The sequence below is a fragment of the Chroicocephalus ridibundus genome, chromosome 1, assembly GCF_963924245.1.
Source record: "Chroicocephalus ridibundus chromosome 1, bChrRid1.1, whole genome shotgun sequence".
In the NCBI taxonomy this organism is placed as follows: Eukaryota; Metazoa; Chordata; class Aves; order Charadriiformes; family Laridae; genus Chroicocephalus; species Chroicocephalus ridibundus.
The window spans coordinates 101,803,347-101,821,104 of NC_086284.1; the positions used below are offsets into that span (position 1 = coordinate 101,803,347).

A 17,758-nucleotide genomic window follows, 5' to 3' on the forward strand; every position below is an offset into this window, starting at 1 on the left:
ATAGCATCAAGATGAAAATCTGAGAACTACCACAGTCTGTTTTACAGTATTTTCCAAGCTTCAGTATGTTGCTTAGCACAGGTTTTTACTAGACCCCCTTAGATTATGTCTGAACTGCACCTAGTGACACAAAACAGCTGACAAATATGTCCTTAAGTTGTCTTACGGAAATATCCAAGCTAATAAGCACGGATAGTTGATTGCAAATTAAAGACATGGAAACTATCATAAAACCTATTGAGGGGAATGCTTTCTCCCCTACATAGGACTAGCCAAAAAAATCCATCATCAGGTCTTAGTGTATCCTATGCTGCTTTGATAAGCTGGTAATATACCGGTTTGGCGTAACAGTTACGCATCAAGCTAACAGAACATGTTGTCACCACTGCCTGCAATAGCTTTTAATATAAACATACTAAAACCCATATATCAAGGGATGAATTGAACCAAACGGGAAACAGTAGGCTGACTAGAAACAGAAATAACAGTTTTTAAGGAGTCATAATGTCCAATTTCAGCAAGATTTATGAACAATATTTGCATGGTTCTTGCACCCCACCTACCTGATAAAGTATTATCAACAGAATTCCTACCAAGAACTATCAGGTACTCAGGCCTGGCCGTTTAGAGAGCCATCCTATGGCCTCTCTCTCGGTATCTTAATACCTATCGCCAAAAGAATCTAACTGTTCAGGGATGGAAGGAGATGTCATTTACATCTGAATGCATGATTTATAAAATAGGATGCCTCCTACAAACATTTATTCCCCTGCTTATGGATCTATATAAAATAGATGTTAGCATATTTAAGTTAAGCCGCTATTAAGCTTGTTTAGTTAGGGCTGATCAAAACTGATGAATTTCAGGTATTCTATCTCCATAGGTAGCAAATACAAATAAAGCTATTGCTGTGTGCAATGAAAGATTTGCACCCTAGGATGTACTTTAAGTATACAAGGATTCAGAAGCGATTCTTAGAAAGCTGTAAAGGGCAAGCTCTTGAACTAGTGTTGTCCACTGTTGAGTTCAAGGGAAGAAGGTTGCTCGAGATAGAAACTGATAGTCCTTCCCCAAGAAGCATAGGGCCAAGATTCACTTCAAAGCTGATCCACGCTCACAGCTTCAGTCAAAAACCTCCCAAACCAGGCAAACAGTATCACTCTGTGAATGCGATTTGCTACTAAAGGCACATGAAACAGGACAAAAAAAGCTGTCTGCTACACAATACAATGCATAAGACATGAACGCTCACACTAGCAAACACCAGAGCCAGTAAGTCAACATGATATAGCACAATGCCGAGACTATATTAGCAGTTCTAAATGCAGTCTAGCCATCCTATTACCGCGTTACCCAAGAGAACCTTTAATTTTCATTCACACACTGAACACTCTGACACAACAGGGGCTTTTTCATTATAGCTGCTGATTTGATGACCTTAAGGGCTATAAGAAAGACTCTATATTTGTAGTGTTATGTTCATTGTAGACCTCAGGAATTCTCAGTGGACTGACCAGTAATTCTGAAGGTGTGTAATACTTTTTATAACAGTTAAGATTGTGATTCTTCATCTGAATTTGAATTTTTTATTCAAAATCAAAATTTTCTCAAGTCTAAGTAAGTCTTTGCTCTTAGAAATATGGAACAGAAATAAATTTCAGCCTTGCAATATAACTGCTGGAGCTCTACTGTTCATTAAAAAGAAATGCCCTCATCACTTAGTACTTCATTGAAAGTTACCTCAAAAAAAGTTTTTAAAAGAGGACCACATAACTCAGGATACAAATGACTAGAAATTACTTTTCCAAACTATTAAAACTACAGATGTGTACCTTTAAGATACTTTTATTTCAAGCATTATGCAGCAACATAATGCTTTTGAAAGTGCAATCCTCCTATCTCCTGATGGTCCCCTGAGCTGACAACATCTCAACTTCACCAACTAAGGAGAGCAACACTCGGCTGCAGCGGCCCCCCCCTTCCCTGCCCTCCTGAAGAAACAAGCTGCTGTTGACTACTGCCACCCAATGCGTCTGTGAGCACCACTGAGCACTCTTATGAACAGCCCAAGAAAGAATATTTCAATCATTTTCGCTGCAAAACACAAATGAAACTTAAGACATGAAAAAAACCAAGACAACTACCAACAGGGCTTTCTATAAGAAATCACAGCGCTCTCTCTTAAAAGAAAGAGCGTTGCTCTCTCTTAAGAGGAAGCAAGCTAAATAAAAACATAGAACTCTAAAGATTTTCTGGTTTAGATGCTTCAGTCTGTTCCTGAAGAAGAAATGTAGCTAGACTTCCATGCCAAAACCCTGGAACAGGTTTTTTGTCATTTATTTCCTCTTAGATGAGGACTGAGGCCGAAAACTTAAATCCTCAATATCGCAGGTACTAAGCAATTTTGGACGAGGGGAAAAAAAAATTCCTTTTCTTTTAAATAGGCAATTTCTTTTTAAATATGGATGCACGAATCTAACTTTAGCTGTCCAGGTTTTCATATTTTTGATCTCAAATACAGAAAGTAGAGCATTAATCTAGTCTCTTGACTTCAAGGTTATCATTCATTGAGGTCAATGACTCCATCTCTGAAAAGCAGAACTTCCACTTTCAATATGATAACTGTTGCCCTTCAGTAAGCAACTGTGTTCAACTCGTTCCTGACTGCTTTCTCACAACTGCTGACAAAAAACTAACAGCCAGAAAGACAGCACAAACAACTCCCGCAAAGAGAGTTATCGATGTAAAAACAGCAGTTAACCCTAAAAGCATTCTTAGTCATGCAAAGTGCTCATTAGCTATCTATATTTAAAACTTCCCCTACTAATGAGCAACCCTGTCTCTTACATTTTTTTCTTGGTATCTTCTGTTTATGTTAAACTTCTGTTTATCTGCTCAGCCAAGAACCTCTATATCCAACAAAAACTGCCCATAATGATACAGTCAAGGATGTGAACAAGTTACTGACAGACAGAATCAGTCTAATTGGAATGAAAGTCACCAACCAGAAACAAAACCAGAACCAGCCCATACCACGCTTCAGTATAGAATTAATTAGCACACGAGCCAAACATTTGCTTCTGTACAACCCGGTTCTGGTTTTATGCCAACAACATACACCTCACAAAAGACACTCCAGGTATGCAATTACTTAAATGGAACCATGAATAGTTCAGTCGTCATTTCCACAGGAAGATACAGGTAGGTGACAGAAAGGTGATGCCCCAGTAAGTTTCTGCAATTCCCTGGTAAAACTTAAAGTAGCTTTTAACAAACTAGTTCAAAGGCATATCAGCAGATCTGGTATAATGTAATACAGATGAACTTCAAAATACAGAGCAGCAATATCGGACGCAGTTTTTTCTGACTGCAGAGTAGCAGGGGGGTTTTTTTGCTTTGGTTTGTTTTTTTTACTACTGACACATATAAAAACATTCTTAAAAATAGCTACAGACTCAATGAAATCACTAGCTAAAGTATTAGGAATAGGAGACGTGAGAGACCTAGCCCAATTCTAAATTTTCATTCTACTCTTACATAAAACTAACACCTGAACATTTGCAAGACTATAAACTCAAGCCAATCCAAGAACTTCCCAGAGCTCGTTACTCCGCGTTTTTAATATTTTAATAAGCAATGCAGACAGGGGAGGGGGGCGGAGAAAGTATCTATGCAAGTATTTACTACTTCATTGTTCTTGCACTATTCTTATTGAGTAGTATTGGAATGGCTTTTTATTCATTCTTTCACAAACATGAGCTATTTCCTAGTATTTTTAAAGTTAAGAGCAATATGATTAACTCCCCATGTTTTATCAAACTCAAATATACCATTTTCACATTTTCTATCACTTGCTTCATTCTCAACATCTCTGGTGCATCCGATGTATTATCATGACAAAGAGAATAATTTGATAGAACTATTATTTTGATCCGTTTTCTACATTCAGATCTACCCATGAAAATGTGAATGTGTTAAAAAAACAAAGTTAATACATGATAACTTCTACCACATAATTAAAGATAAAATAACCACCCCTTCCTTTTAATGGTTTCACTTTATCGAACCTCCGGATCAGTTTATACAGGCATAAGAACTGGAGAAAAATACTCCATTATACAATACATTATATATGTCTATTTAGGACATAACTGGTAACAGTTACCCTGTTTCCATGCTGCCCTTAGTATGCAGAAATGTCCCAAACAATGTTGTTCAATGGCCTTGCAGGACATCTAAATCAGGAAGAGATATCTGTTGCATTTTAATATAAAATGCATCATTGTCAAAAAGCAGTTCAGGACGTGCAGCCTCTTTTTCATTTCATTCCCTTCTGCTTTGAAGAACAGTAGTTCAACAATAACTGTTACCACTTAATCTCCCCTGAGAGGATCAGCATGTGGTGTTAAGGAATGGATCCTTCTGGAACTCATAGTTTAGTAGATCTATACTGGTGCCTTATACTCTCAACTGAGATATGAGTCCTTTTCTTACAAAGGTTAAGAAAAGACAAGAAGCTTTAAGCTCTTCAAAAGCTTAAAGACCGGGCAACTAATTATTTTTAGTTACGTATTCCTAGGCTGCAGCTAACTAGAAAAATCAAAGCCAAAACCAGAAAGTTCTTTGTTAAAAAACCAAGCCATTTTTATAAAAGTAGCCTCCACAAAGAGGAGGGAAAAAAGTAACAACCAACCACACAGTTATACTCTGCTTAAAAGCTGCAGGACAAGATGTAGCAACCACTTTGAAAACATGAACTTTCAAACACAAGATGAATCCTTGCTTGTAAGTACATAGAGCAGTCTGGAATTTGATGCTACTAAACCATAGAAAGTAAACACTTGCTAGTATGATTATCAGCGTAATAACTACAACCATAATGGTAGTAATAGCGTTGACACTTATGGTTCCTTCCTTTAAGAAAATGTCCCAGAGACTGACTTTCAAAGTACAAAGAAGTAAAAAAGAAAAATTCACATTCTGAAAATATTTTTTTTAATCACAAACCACATTCTAAGGCATTAACTTTGTTACCGTAACACGCATTTGTAATGCACAAGCATGCCTGAAACATAAATTTAGCTCTTCCTACAATGAGCTGAACACCCAACTTTGCTTTTTACAGCGTTTCACAGAAAAGCAGTATAGATCCTATAAAATCTATAAGTTAACAACATTGACAAAAAACAATTATTGAAAATCTTTCAGTCCTCCAAATAGTATTTTAAAGTGCCCCTCCCTGTATGTGTCCTAGATACCACAGGTGCTAAGAACAGGGCAAAAAGAGAAGTCAGATATGCTGCAAATTTGTTTTCCTGGTTAGTCATACTGGAAAATAAGATTCAATATCACCATTTCTTCATATTTTCACTTTTTTTTAAAAGCAGTGGACCTTAATATATTTCTGTGTTTTCAGCTTAAGCAGTGATCTAAAATTCAAGTATTCGAAGATCGAAAAAGCGAAAAAATCCTCTTCCTCAAGAGGACTGTTTCCCCCAGTTATGTTGTGGTTAATTTTAGGGTTTTGGAGTAGGTCAGTTTCCAGAGAATTTAAGTGATGCCCATTATAACAAAGAATGTATTTACCCTATAGAAGCTTTCATCCTTTAGCCAAAGGTAGCTTAGATATTATCAGGCATCTCTGATCAGTCACACAGATCAGTCACCCTCAGAAGTCAAGCCTTGTTGAAAATGCAAAAGAACTGTTCTCAATAACCACAAAACCTTTCAATTTCTGGCCTGAGCTCTCACCAGCTACTTTGAACTTGAGAAAGATATCAGCAGAGTCATCATATGACTCTTGCTGTTACTGCATTACAAAATAATTACAGTACATTTTTTCATTTTAAGGCATGCAAATTGTGTTTATTCTCAGAACCTCAGCATACTAATATTGGCTCTCCTAATAAACACAAAACTGCAAAAAAATCTTACTTGCCTAACTTCCAACTTATATGACACATCAGAAGCCTGAAAGTCTTTGTCAAGGTACCACTGTTTTTCACTCTGCATTTATCATGGGGCTTCTAAATAAAAGAATGTGGGCTACAGGAGATAGAATTTTTCCTTAAAATTCAAAATCTTGCATACATTTCTACTTTCTAAGCTCATAATTCTACAAACTCACCATCATCAGAAATCCTGACCAAAACTGAAAGTGCTTAAGTTTCAAATCAGATTAACATATTACAATACAAAAACTTAATTCTCTCAAACAGTGTAAGATACATAAGGTACTATTTCATAATATTATCTCTCCTTTCAATTGTGGGATGAATATTTTCAAAGCTTTCAAACCGTTTTCTCAGTATTTAAGTTGGGCTGTATTTTAATCTACACCACAACAAGCAAATGACCTACAATGTCATCAATTGCAATGACTAGACACAGCTCCACAAATTTCATGGGACACCAAAAGATTCAATTTTGAGACTTTAAATGCTATTACTCTACATTTATATTTTTAAAACAAATTAAATATCCCTTCAGAATACTTTTTTTCTTTCTCCTCTTCTTTGACTCACCTAATTTTAGAACTCTTCAGGCCCAGTTTTACTTGACCTATCAACATACAATTTACAAACATTCAGCTGAAACGAATGAATGTTTAGTTTTCACAGAATGAAATATCCACTTACAGCATCTTGGTCTTAATCCAACATGCTCCATGTAAACATACCCTCTAAAGCTGTTTATGCATGAACAGCTGATGCAACTGAAAACTGTCAATCAGAAGATGATCTGCATGCATACATAAATCTATCTAGCTTTTTTCCGGCCCCAAGGATTCATGGGTTTCAAAGCTGAACAAGTATACGAAAGATCTGTCTTATGGGTATTTCACTGTTATAGGCCTCAAAAGGTAAGTCACAGAACTATTCATTGCTTACATAAGGGCATTTAAGTATGAAGAACTACACTAATCCTCCTGTACAACCTAAATTTTATTCTACTTCTGCTGATCATGATTTTTCATGTCAAAATATTAACCATATTTCCAGCAAAAGAGTATCACTAAAAATAAGCTATTTAATCTGCAAATACACTTGGCACTTACAGTATTTTGATTAGCAAAAAAATGGAAGAACTTCCTTAAACATCAATTTTAAGAATGGCCAGTGACTTTCAAAGATGTTCAAAGATCCTATCCTCAGTTCTTGAGAAATCTTACAGTAACTGCGCATAAGTATGTGATAAGGCATAACGAACTCTTAGCTATTAATTTGTTATGCTTTTTCAGATGGATCCACAACATTTCTTTAAAAGAAAGTTAATGAATGATTGAAATACTATGTCACCAATCAGGTGCCCTATATCTGTTGGCAAGTGAGGGGCACTAAACGGCGTAATAACAAAAAAGACAAGACTAAAAGCAGTACATTTAGTTAGCATCTTTAAAAGCAAACCTTTTTTTTTTTTTTGTGTAAAGCTTTGAAAACAATATTTCCATTCAGGGAAACTGTTTTCTTCCTGGACAGTTGCAAAAGAGCTTCAAAGGGCAAAGAAAGATTTCAGAATTCCACAGATTCTTAAATATTATACTAAGGTTAGAATGACATCATTCTGGGGCTACAGAGAACGGAATAGAAACAGAAATCAGATCAAGAACACAGAAGATTTTCCCTTCTAAAAGCCCTTGAAAATAAGATCACCTGTATGCATCGTCTTCTTTCAAGTCTCATATCATCCTGCGGGGGTGTGGGGGGCAGGGAGGGTCCAGCAGCAAACAACACTGCAAAATGAAGAAAAAAAGTAGATGTAAATACAAACTCGTAAGATACCTAAAAATTGTAAACTTCTATTCTACTAGATCCACATAGTGCTTACTTCAGCCCTGGGTCTCAGGTATAACCACACAGCTAAACCAAGGAAGATCTAATGGAAAGTGAAGGTTTCCAATAGTAAAAGTAGAGACAGACATTACAAAGACTATCCTCCACTGACATCTATTGCTAGGAAAAAAAAAAAAAAAATCTAACTATTGAAATTTCAAGGATTAACTTAAATTTCAACTGGTCATTGAACAATTCTGAAAGCTAAGGTCATTCAAAAAAAGCTCTTCTCAAACCTGCAAAAGTGAAATTATTGATAGTTACCCGTCTTTGCAAAACCCTTAAATATGTGAATTTTTTCAGAAACTCAGGACAGTATTTCTAAAACACAACTGAAATTCTGTAGGATCTTAGCAAATCGACAAAATACAGAACTAAAAGTGCACATAAATCCATAAATGTACAAGTCCATTTTTTCCTCATATCTCACATGGAATTGGATTAGGTTCATTAATTAAAAAGAATGGTGGGATTATGCCAAAAAAAAAAACCAAACAAAAAAAACAAACAAAAAACCCCACGCAACAAAAACCCACAGAACACCCAACAACTAACCAATCCCTGGTCAAAGTATTTCAAGTATTTGCTTTTCACTTGTTCTCCAACGAGAATTTTAGAGAACCTCTGCAAATTACCTAACAGCTCAAATTATAGTCTAGATTATTACTATTTAAACACCTCCTGCCTGATACATGTAACTCCAAGAAAGTGTGCCTAGCTTTTCACATACTGAAATTTTAGCAGAAAACATTGCAGTTCACTCTATTTCTTCATCAACAATGACTGTTTAAGCACTGCATATACCCTAAGCCCAGTTACCCTTTCTGCCACCACACTGGCTTCTTCCTTGTGCCACAGAAATGTCACACACACACACACACACAAACAAAAGGGAGTGGTGGGAAGACACGGAAGAATTACTTCTGTGATACATGCAGGAGTATACGTTGCAGTGGTTCTATTGTTATTTTACGAGCAGGTGAATTCTTGCTGTCATGCCTCCAAAAGATGGAGGGGGCAAACAAAAACTGGCCATCCCACATCATGAATCAACAGCCTTAGTTTTTTCACAGCTGAAGTTCCACACAGACCTAGAATGTCACTGCCACATTCACAGTATCCATGAACTTGGATAAGGCTGGTAAGTACTGCATAAGGCTACAGAAGATCCTACTAACTAGGCACTCTCGTGCCTAAATCACTTTAATTTGGATAAAAGATTCAGTCTGGTACGTATTCTAGATGTATACATAGCACAGACAGACAGTGTCTTGCACTGAGCCAAGTCACACTAAACTCAATAGAGACAGTCACTTGTGTTCAAGAACAAGAAAAAAGGAAGGAAGAGGAAACTCTTCTCTTCTTTACGCTAAATAGTCCCTGGATTTAAACAAACAATAGAAGTCCTAGAGCACCAGGTGTGTCCAGCCGACACGGGTATCTTAAGGCTACAGAGGTATGGTCCCATTTTTGAAAGTTCTCTCTGGCAAAGATACTGCAATTATTAAAGAAAAAAAAAAAAGTACCTAGCGACACTAAGATTATAGAAAACCTTTTCCAGTAGTAGCTACAAGGACTGAAGGCATCACTCTTATCTTTACCACCCTGTAGCTCAAATACATCAAGGATCACCTCTCACTTGCATCAGTAGAAGGCCAGTTTCAATACTAAGCCAGCTTAGTTCGAACTATCTACAAACACAGTCTGAGCAAAGCTAGCCGATTTTCAGCCAAAATAGACTGTAGAGCATGCATACATTGTCTTCTGCCAGTTCTACAATGGGAATGGTATGCTCCAAAAGTTGCACATTAGCACATCTCCAGTGCTTTACAACAGCCTAATATTGTATCAAACCGACTGCAACACTAGCAACGTAGAGCACTGATCTGGGTAACAGACTGCCAACTCTATCCCAAACCTTAAGAAGAGGAAATCGGTGGATAAGAACCTACTATCCAATAAACACAGACTACACAACTTGAAATCACACATCTCATTTTGTAAAAGCAGTAAAGCAACTTGTTAAATATGGGAAGCTATGCTTTTTGCTGACTGGAAATTAATCTATAATATTATAATACCAACTCTGAAAACGTATTTATCTTGCAAAGAATTCACAAAGGTATAAGAAAGGAGAAATCGAACTGGAAAGGTAACTAACACACACAGACCTGAATTATTTTAGAATTTAGATGATGTTAGAGCTACTGGCAATAAGGAAGAGTTGCTGATGTATCTATAAAGTCATTAACAGTTCATTAACAGGGAATCAATACATCCACCCACTTCACAGCTAAGCAGCAAAACGCATCCATCACAAACCAATGCATTTCCTCAGACTCCTTACAGCTGTCCAACAATTGCGTTCTGAAGAACTGGACAATTAGCATGGAATTAAGACCTGGAGTAGAAAGGCAGGTGTCTATTGCAGCACTGTATTCTAAGAAGGGATCCACGAAGTAAAAAGTAATTTTAAAACATTATCGGAGAACAAAGACAATGAGTTTCTGTGATGGTAACAGTATCACACACACACACACACACACACACACACACACACACACGATGTAAAAGGGTAACATTTTAAACTTTTTTTTTTTAAATATATACAACCAAATCACATATAATAGCTGCAGGAGCAACACGTTAAACTCAATAATTGAGTGTCTTCTGTTATGCCTCTGCATTGCCAAGTTATTAAAACCAAAAAGCCTTTTACACAGCCTCCACAAGGGCTTCCTAGTGTAGATAATAAGTTGATGATAAGAGGAGGCAAGAACAAATCCCACTCATCACACAGTCTATAAGATCATTAGTAGCAGAATCCCCTTGGTAATAACATTTACTGGGCTTCAAGAACCCAGTTTGATCTACTTACTGGTACAGAACAGAAGTAAATTGGAAATATAGGAGTAGAAGGAGGAAGAGATGACAAGAAAGGTGTTACAAAGCAAATTATTTAAAGTGGTACAGCAAACAAAAGAATAAAAGCTGAAGTCTTTCATTTAAACAAAGGGAGCAGTTCTTGGAAATCAACTATGTATGAAGCTACCATGTTAAAACTTTACTTCATGCTTTTATTTCCTATTTTAATTGCTGTTGCTTTCTACTCTTCATCTTTCCTACCCACACAATGCTCCTCTGATCTCCTCAAAACACAGATAATGGGATTACCTATCCAAAGCCACTCCACATTCATGAATAATTTCAAGTGTAGAGTTCAGCTTTACTACAAAATGTTAAATAAGTGAAAGATGCTGAGCACATTTTACCTCCTGTTATACTCCACTATATTATAAAGATGGTGACTGTGAAAAACATAAAACTGCCATGTGTCTCTGACTTTTCCTTGCTTTATATATATACTTTATAGATATACTATATATATATGTACTTCTCCATAAGTATATATGAAGAAAAAAAAAATATATATATGAAGAATTCTTTCCATGACAAATTTAAATAAGAATTTTTAGAATATCAACAACAGCACACCCAAGGGCTTGAATTAAAAGAAAAGTCTGCTGGGGAAGGTTTTACTTTTTGGATTGTACTAATTGAAACACTTCGTATATAGATTTATTTTCCGTATCCAGTGTCACTGTATTACAAGATTCAATACCGCACCTTTTGTAAAAAATTGAAAGATTTTGCAAACTAATCACAACAAAGTTTTGGAAGTTCTTCCTCTGCAAAAATGTTATTTTGTAATTTCTAAAGTCATACTCATGAAGTACCAGAGAAATCTCTGCATATCTCATGACTGCACACACTGCTGTCAGAGATGAACATAATTCAGGTCACTGACCTTCGGTGAATGCAGGCAGGCCTGTTGCTAGCAACATAAAATATAAATACATACTCAGGAGCAAAAATATTTATTTATTTATTCAGTAGGAAAACTACCCTGAGGTATATACACCATTAAATTTAGATTATTAACATACTGGAATATAATGGATCTAGATGTATATAAATCTATACAATAGCAATGTCTTAAGCTGTTGCTATTCTGCATCTCAACAGCCTACTCTTGAAATTACACATGGGCAACCAATGATGTTGCTTGACATAAGACATACAGGGCAAAAGATTCACCAAATATACCAGATTTGGTGTGTTATTTAAAATACTGCATAATAAAATGTGAAATACAACCAATGCTACTTGAATTTTAAATAAATCAATATCAGTCTCTCATAGGGTGCTAGCAATTGTCAACATGCAGGACTAGCTCCCAGAGAGACGCAACTGAGGAATTCCAAAGTCATTGTTTTTACAGCACCTAGAGCATACGGTGTGTTTGTTACTAGGTAAAATCCCAAGAGTTGAGATGTACAAATTAACATACATCTGAAAACCAAACACATACACACATATTTACTGCTTCTCTTTACTTAGGAACGATAGATGTGATGTTATATATAAGAAATAATTCACAAGAATGAAAACAAAAAAAAAAAAAAACCACAAACATCAGACTACTTTGTATATGCAACGTACAAAGCAGAACTCAGTACAATATCTCAGGGTCACCCACAAAATCACATACATAAAATAAAAAGCATATATGGTTTCAGCATGAAAACCCAATACGTTCCTCCACTTCCATGGACTCCTGCATGTTTCTATACCTGATAGCATGTTTCTGTACCTGATAGCTAATACACTGAGTACTAAGCAAAATACACGTAATTCGTGATCAGCATCGTATTTAGCAAGTTCCCAAAGAAGTCACAGATCCCTGTCTCCAGGTTTAAGTGCTTTGGTATGATGGAAAACCTATTACCTGAATGTTTTCACTGTAATAGCCAGCAACCACATTAAGACTATCTTTAGGTTTTAAAATTTATAACTGAATAAGAGAATATAATATACTTTTCTTCACTTTTTTTTTTTTGCATACAACTACGAGCACAGCCACCTTCGTATGTGTCAGTCTACCCCATGCTTAAGAAAGGAAATGTTAAAATTTTCAAAGAAGGAATTTCTATACAGGACTGGTTTTCAAGTTAGGGTGAAAAGACAACAACTATCAAAACGGAGTTTATACTAGACTTCACCAATACACCATTCATCCTAAGAGCTTTGTACTCCCAATGAGTTTTAAATGCACACTGCTAAACTAGAAGACTATGCTAGTTTCTAGATCAATATTTGTGAGACACTTAAAAAACAATTGCCTCTAAAACAAAACACACTATCATTTTTCTTGTATACCGTAGAAATATTTTCAGTGTTCCAAAAAGCACTAGTTCCTCTAAAAAGAAAATACTGTGAATGACTACTTTCACTCTTATGCTAAATTTACAATATGTGATGCAAGAACCCATCTTTTAAGTGTGAAAGCATGTACAAGCAGCTTTACTGGAATCACAAAGTTTCTCACCCAAATTCAAACCTGGCAGAACTACAGTTGCAGTTAAGCAAGAATTTCTTTTCAGCAGCAGTACTGCTTAAGCAGCCTGTGTCCTTTCCACCACTACCTGCTTGGCTGAGATAGTGCTACTATTACAGGGTCACTCAGCAAACTCTGCACTGGGGAACTGACACAGGTGGAAAAACGAGGAATAGGAGAGAGAAAAAAAAAAGATGACTATTTTTTAATCCCATATCAGTTCTCAAATCTGGTCTACTACAGATGCACAGCAGCCTGGCAGCAGGAACAAACAGCTGGGACAAAAAGGGGCTTAGGCCAGTATTGGTGTCAAAATACTAAACATGGAAGAGCATCCCATTTTATCGTAGGACCTACAATGGTATAACACCAGTATTAATTCAGTAATACTTCAGAGTGCAATCTGAATCTCTGAAATTTCAGATTTGTAACATACAATTTTTTAAACCTGTCCTTTTTATGAAAGACATGCCTAACTTCTAAAAAACGTACTGCTTTCCTTGTATACGAAGGAACTGAACAGTGTAAAACTTGTACTTGACCCATACGGCCAGACAACTAGGGATTTGTTTTTTTAAATATTTATTTGTTCATGTGAACTCCAGAATAAAGCCTATGGTTTTAGGAAGAACTAAACTGACATAATTTAGGAGGAGAAAAAAGAAAATAAAAAGAGAGAGAAATAAACCCCACATTTATGCTAATATAAAAGTTCAAATACTTCAGATATTTTAGATAATTTGCATACGCTTCTTTTCTTTCTCAATGACTAAAAATATTAATTTTAGAAACACAAACTTAAAATATTTTTCGGTATACTGACCATATAAGGAACCACAAATCAGAGTCGGGAGTGGTTATTTTTTCCGCCCACTTAATAGTGTCAAGCAAAACAGATGTGGTTACGTTTTAACTGTTTTGGAACAGCAAAGTCACACCATTGTATTTACATTCCCCTCCCTCATCCAAAAGAGGCAAAAAGATGCTACAGCAGGAGTTGCCCATCTCCTGCAATATCAGCTAAAAGATTCACAACTGTTGGATGGCACTGAACTCTCACAACCAAGCACTTCCTTTTGTACTGTTTAATGGCTTCACTGAGTATAAATGTGATTACTAAGGAGTCCCATTTATGTGATTCTTGAAAATAATTACACCTCAAATTCACATCAGCATGAAGACAACAGAATTCCAGGAAGAGGAAGGATATTTATGAAATCCAGATATTTTTGAATTATTTCTATGTTATCTTACAAAAACAGATGTATGTAACCATCTAATTCTTTTTCATGTTAAGACATGCACCATACCTATGACTTCCTTAAAAAGTGACATTCGATAAGTAACTATTTAATTATTATTGTTTTTAATAAATAGAGCCTTTTAGTTGACATGTTAAACATGAACTAAACAGTAGCATGTAAATAAAGTCACATTTCAAAGCAGAATATCCATGAGGGCTGTAAACTAGTTTATCCAGAGTAATTTGCTCTCACAGTTGTGAAATGCTTTTCAGAGCTGAGATTTCTCTATAGATGTCCTCAAAAAGACTGATCATTTCATTTACAGAAACTGTTTCTGTTCTGTGTGGTTGGGAAAAGAACTTTAAAAATGCAAAGCAAAACATATGCCACTATATATTTGCATTCATCAGTTCAGAACTTTAGACCTAGAAAGTCTCAAGAGTATAACCTTCCTACTTCTCCCTCATTTTTTTCAGCCATAAAGCAAGCAAGCAAACAAAGAATTAAAGGAACACCTAAAATTTCCACAGAAAAAGGCCAAACATCACTCAATTTACAAGTCTTTACTACAATCGTGATATTACTACAGCTTACTATTTTTCCAATTTAGTGTCACTAGCTACTACTTCACTAGCTACTACTGTTGTGCCCTTTATTTACAAAACAGACCCTCTACTTCTCAGAGACCTGGCAAAAGAGGGTACTCAGATGCAGCTATTTCAATGTTTTAAATCCTAGCCTAGCATCGGGACAGCACTTGTAGTGCTCTCCAGACAAGCAACGTGTATCGAAATCCTTTTACCTCTCAAAAACTACAAGAGCTCAGACTCACATGCTACATACATATGGATACACATACACACCAGATATATATGGGAGGTAAGGCCAGTTATTTTTCCCTGCAAATACAGACTATTTTCACTGCAGTGCCTTTATAGTGATGAAAACATATGATCTTATTTTTCAACAGGCAAAGACAACGCTTTCTGTTCAAAAGTTCGCTAAAACAGCTATTAAAAAAAAAGGCATTCCAAGAAATGTAAAAAAAATAAAAAGGGCATGTGAATGTACAGAATTTTCACAGCTACCAGGGTTTTAAACAAAATATTATCACACATTGAAGACTTCAGCTTTCTGAGTGACCCATCCTTATCAAATTCAGACATTACTAGGTTTTTACATCATTACTGTTTCCTTGTTTTAGCTGTTTGCTTTTTCTTTTCCCCTTTTAATTCTGCCCTGAAGCATGATAAATTCCATTATCATGCTGCAACATACATGTAACAGGAACCAGAAATGAATAAACTCATAGGTTATCATCATGTTTCAGTAAATATTAGTCTAACAGAATTGATCAAAACCAGAGAGAATGTAAAATCTTACTCAGACTACAACAAAGTCCTTTACAAAAACACTTTATATACTTACATGCATTCCTGGGAAATGATCTGTAAAGCTGCAATCATACATCTAAATGAAATAAGACTACTTCTCCATTTCAATTTTGGCAGCAGATAGTTACAACATTACTTTCAAAAATGATCTGAAGTTATATATTTCAAGTACCTTTATAACAACCTAGATGTTCATTGCCCTGATACAGTAGTACCTTTAATCTTCAAGGCTCCCAAAACATTTCAATACATGGAGACAAGCACACCTATAGTCTTCCAAATTAAAAAAGAAAACAAAACAACCAACCACGCACAACTGTAAACTGCTGGCTAGCTCTGTAAATAGATGGTGCTTATAAATAAGACTTCAAGTAAGTGGCTTGTTTCAGCCATACATTGGTTTGTGTGCCTTTTTAAACACTTTTTAACCTTTCTAAACACACCATGGACTAACTGCTGTTTAATTGATTCCCATATGACAGCTCCCATCGATAACTGCAATGCCACAATTTACCTCTACCTTTCATTATTCAGGACATTTAGACTGGATAGGCATACACATAGCTAGGTACTCTCTGGTCGTATGTTAACCATATGCCTGGGTCTTAAACCAGACTTCACCCCATAAATCCCCATACCTTGTGCCAAAGCAGGTATACTTCTAATATGAAAAGTGATAATGGAGAATTACTGCTGATATCCTTTCCACTTTAACATGATAAATCAGATTTAACTGCCCAAGCTTCAGTTTAGGCTGAAAAACTGAAGGTTGTCTACTTCCACCTTGTATCCAGAGAAACTAAATGAAAATATTTAGTTCTCAAATACCAGAATTTTCCTTAATGCACCTATCACACTTAACCCACTTAAATGGGTTTTTCTGGGGACGCTTGTTCAGAGATGTTTCTGAGCCACTGCATCTAAAAGGAGCAGAAAAAAAATGAAGAAATTTCTTCAGTAACAAATACATATTTTTATCATCCTAGAAATCTTGCAGAACTCAATGTAAACCTTCTCTAAAAAAAAAATAAATTAAAAACCTCTAGCCCTTATAAATCAATCAACAAGCTAGCCACATAATATTTCCAACAAGACTTCAGCCACAACATCAGTCTGATGGTAAACTCACCAATCACTAGGAAAAAATATTAACATTACTATATCTAGCACACAATCATTTAAGAAGCCTGCCACGGAGGATGGCCTCAGCTCTAAGCTTTCTCCTTTTTTTTCCTCCCTCAGGGAAATAGACAAGACACAGTCTGTCTTATCATCAGGTGATGATTTTTATGCAGGACAAGTTCATAGGCTTCACATTTACATTAAATAGTCAAACTCAGAACTTCAGAAACAGGGTACACACTGACTCTCCAGAAAGGCGAGGAGAAGAGACTGATTTAGCAGGCTGTGAGCAGCAACTAAAGCAATTTTGGCTCACAAACAGCTGTTCCTAAAAGCAACTCTAGACACACTCTCCAAAGTGGAAGGATATCCTTCTTCTCTATTTGCACAACTCAAAGTCCCAGGGCATTATTTCTCTTTTTCTACATATCCCAAGCATAATACTAAAATGGAATATGGAACAGCCATCCAAGTGTAGTAAATAGGGACATAACCACAACTTAAGTTTGCTCATAGAACTCAGATTTGCCTTTTAATTAGGTCTATCAATGTTAAAAGGCACTTGAAGGGAATTTTAGGATTACTTCTAGGATTTTAGGTCACTGAAAAAGTAACTGGGACCCTAAACTCACAGACAGGAAAAAGAAGTTACAAGTTGTTTAAAGAAAAAGAGAAGGAACTCCTTATTTCCAAAACTATGTATACCACAACCGCTCTTCCACATCTTTTTAACCTGTTCACCAGACATGTCAGTACAGAAACACCATG

The 17,758-nt window shown here is 36.0% G+C and overlaps 1 protein-coding gene across 2 annotated transcripts in view; it reads right to left on the bottom strand.

Moving 5' to 3' along the window:
- Positions 1–17,758, bottom strand: part of DYRK1A (dual specificity tyrosine phosphorylation regulated kinase 1A) — an 88,217-nt gene that overhangs the window by 50,177 nt on the left and 20,282 nt on the right. For both annotated transcript variants that reach the window (XM_063345592.1, XM_063345585.1), the window contains exon 2: positions 7,653–7,732. In XM_063345592.1, coding sequence (XP_063201662.1) covers positions 7,653–7,662 — 10 coding nt within the window. In that variant the 5' untranslated portion in view covers positions 7,663–7,732. The remainder of the gene's footprint in view (positions 1–7,652; positions 7,733–17,758) is intronic.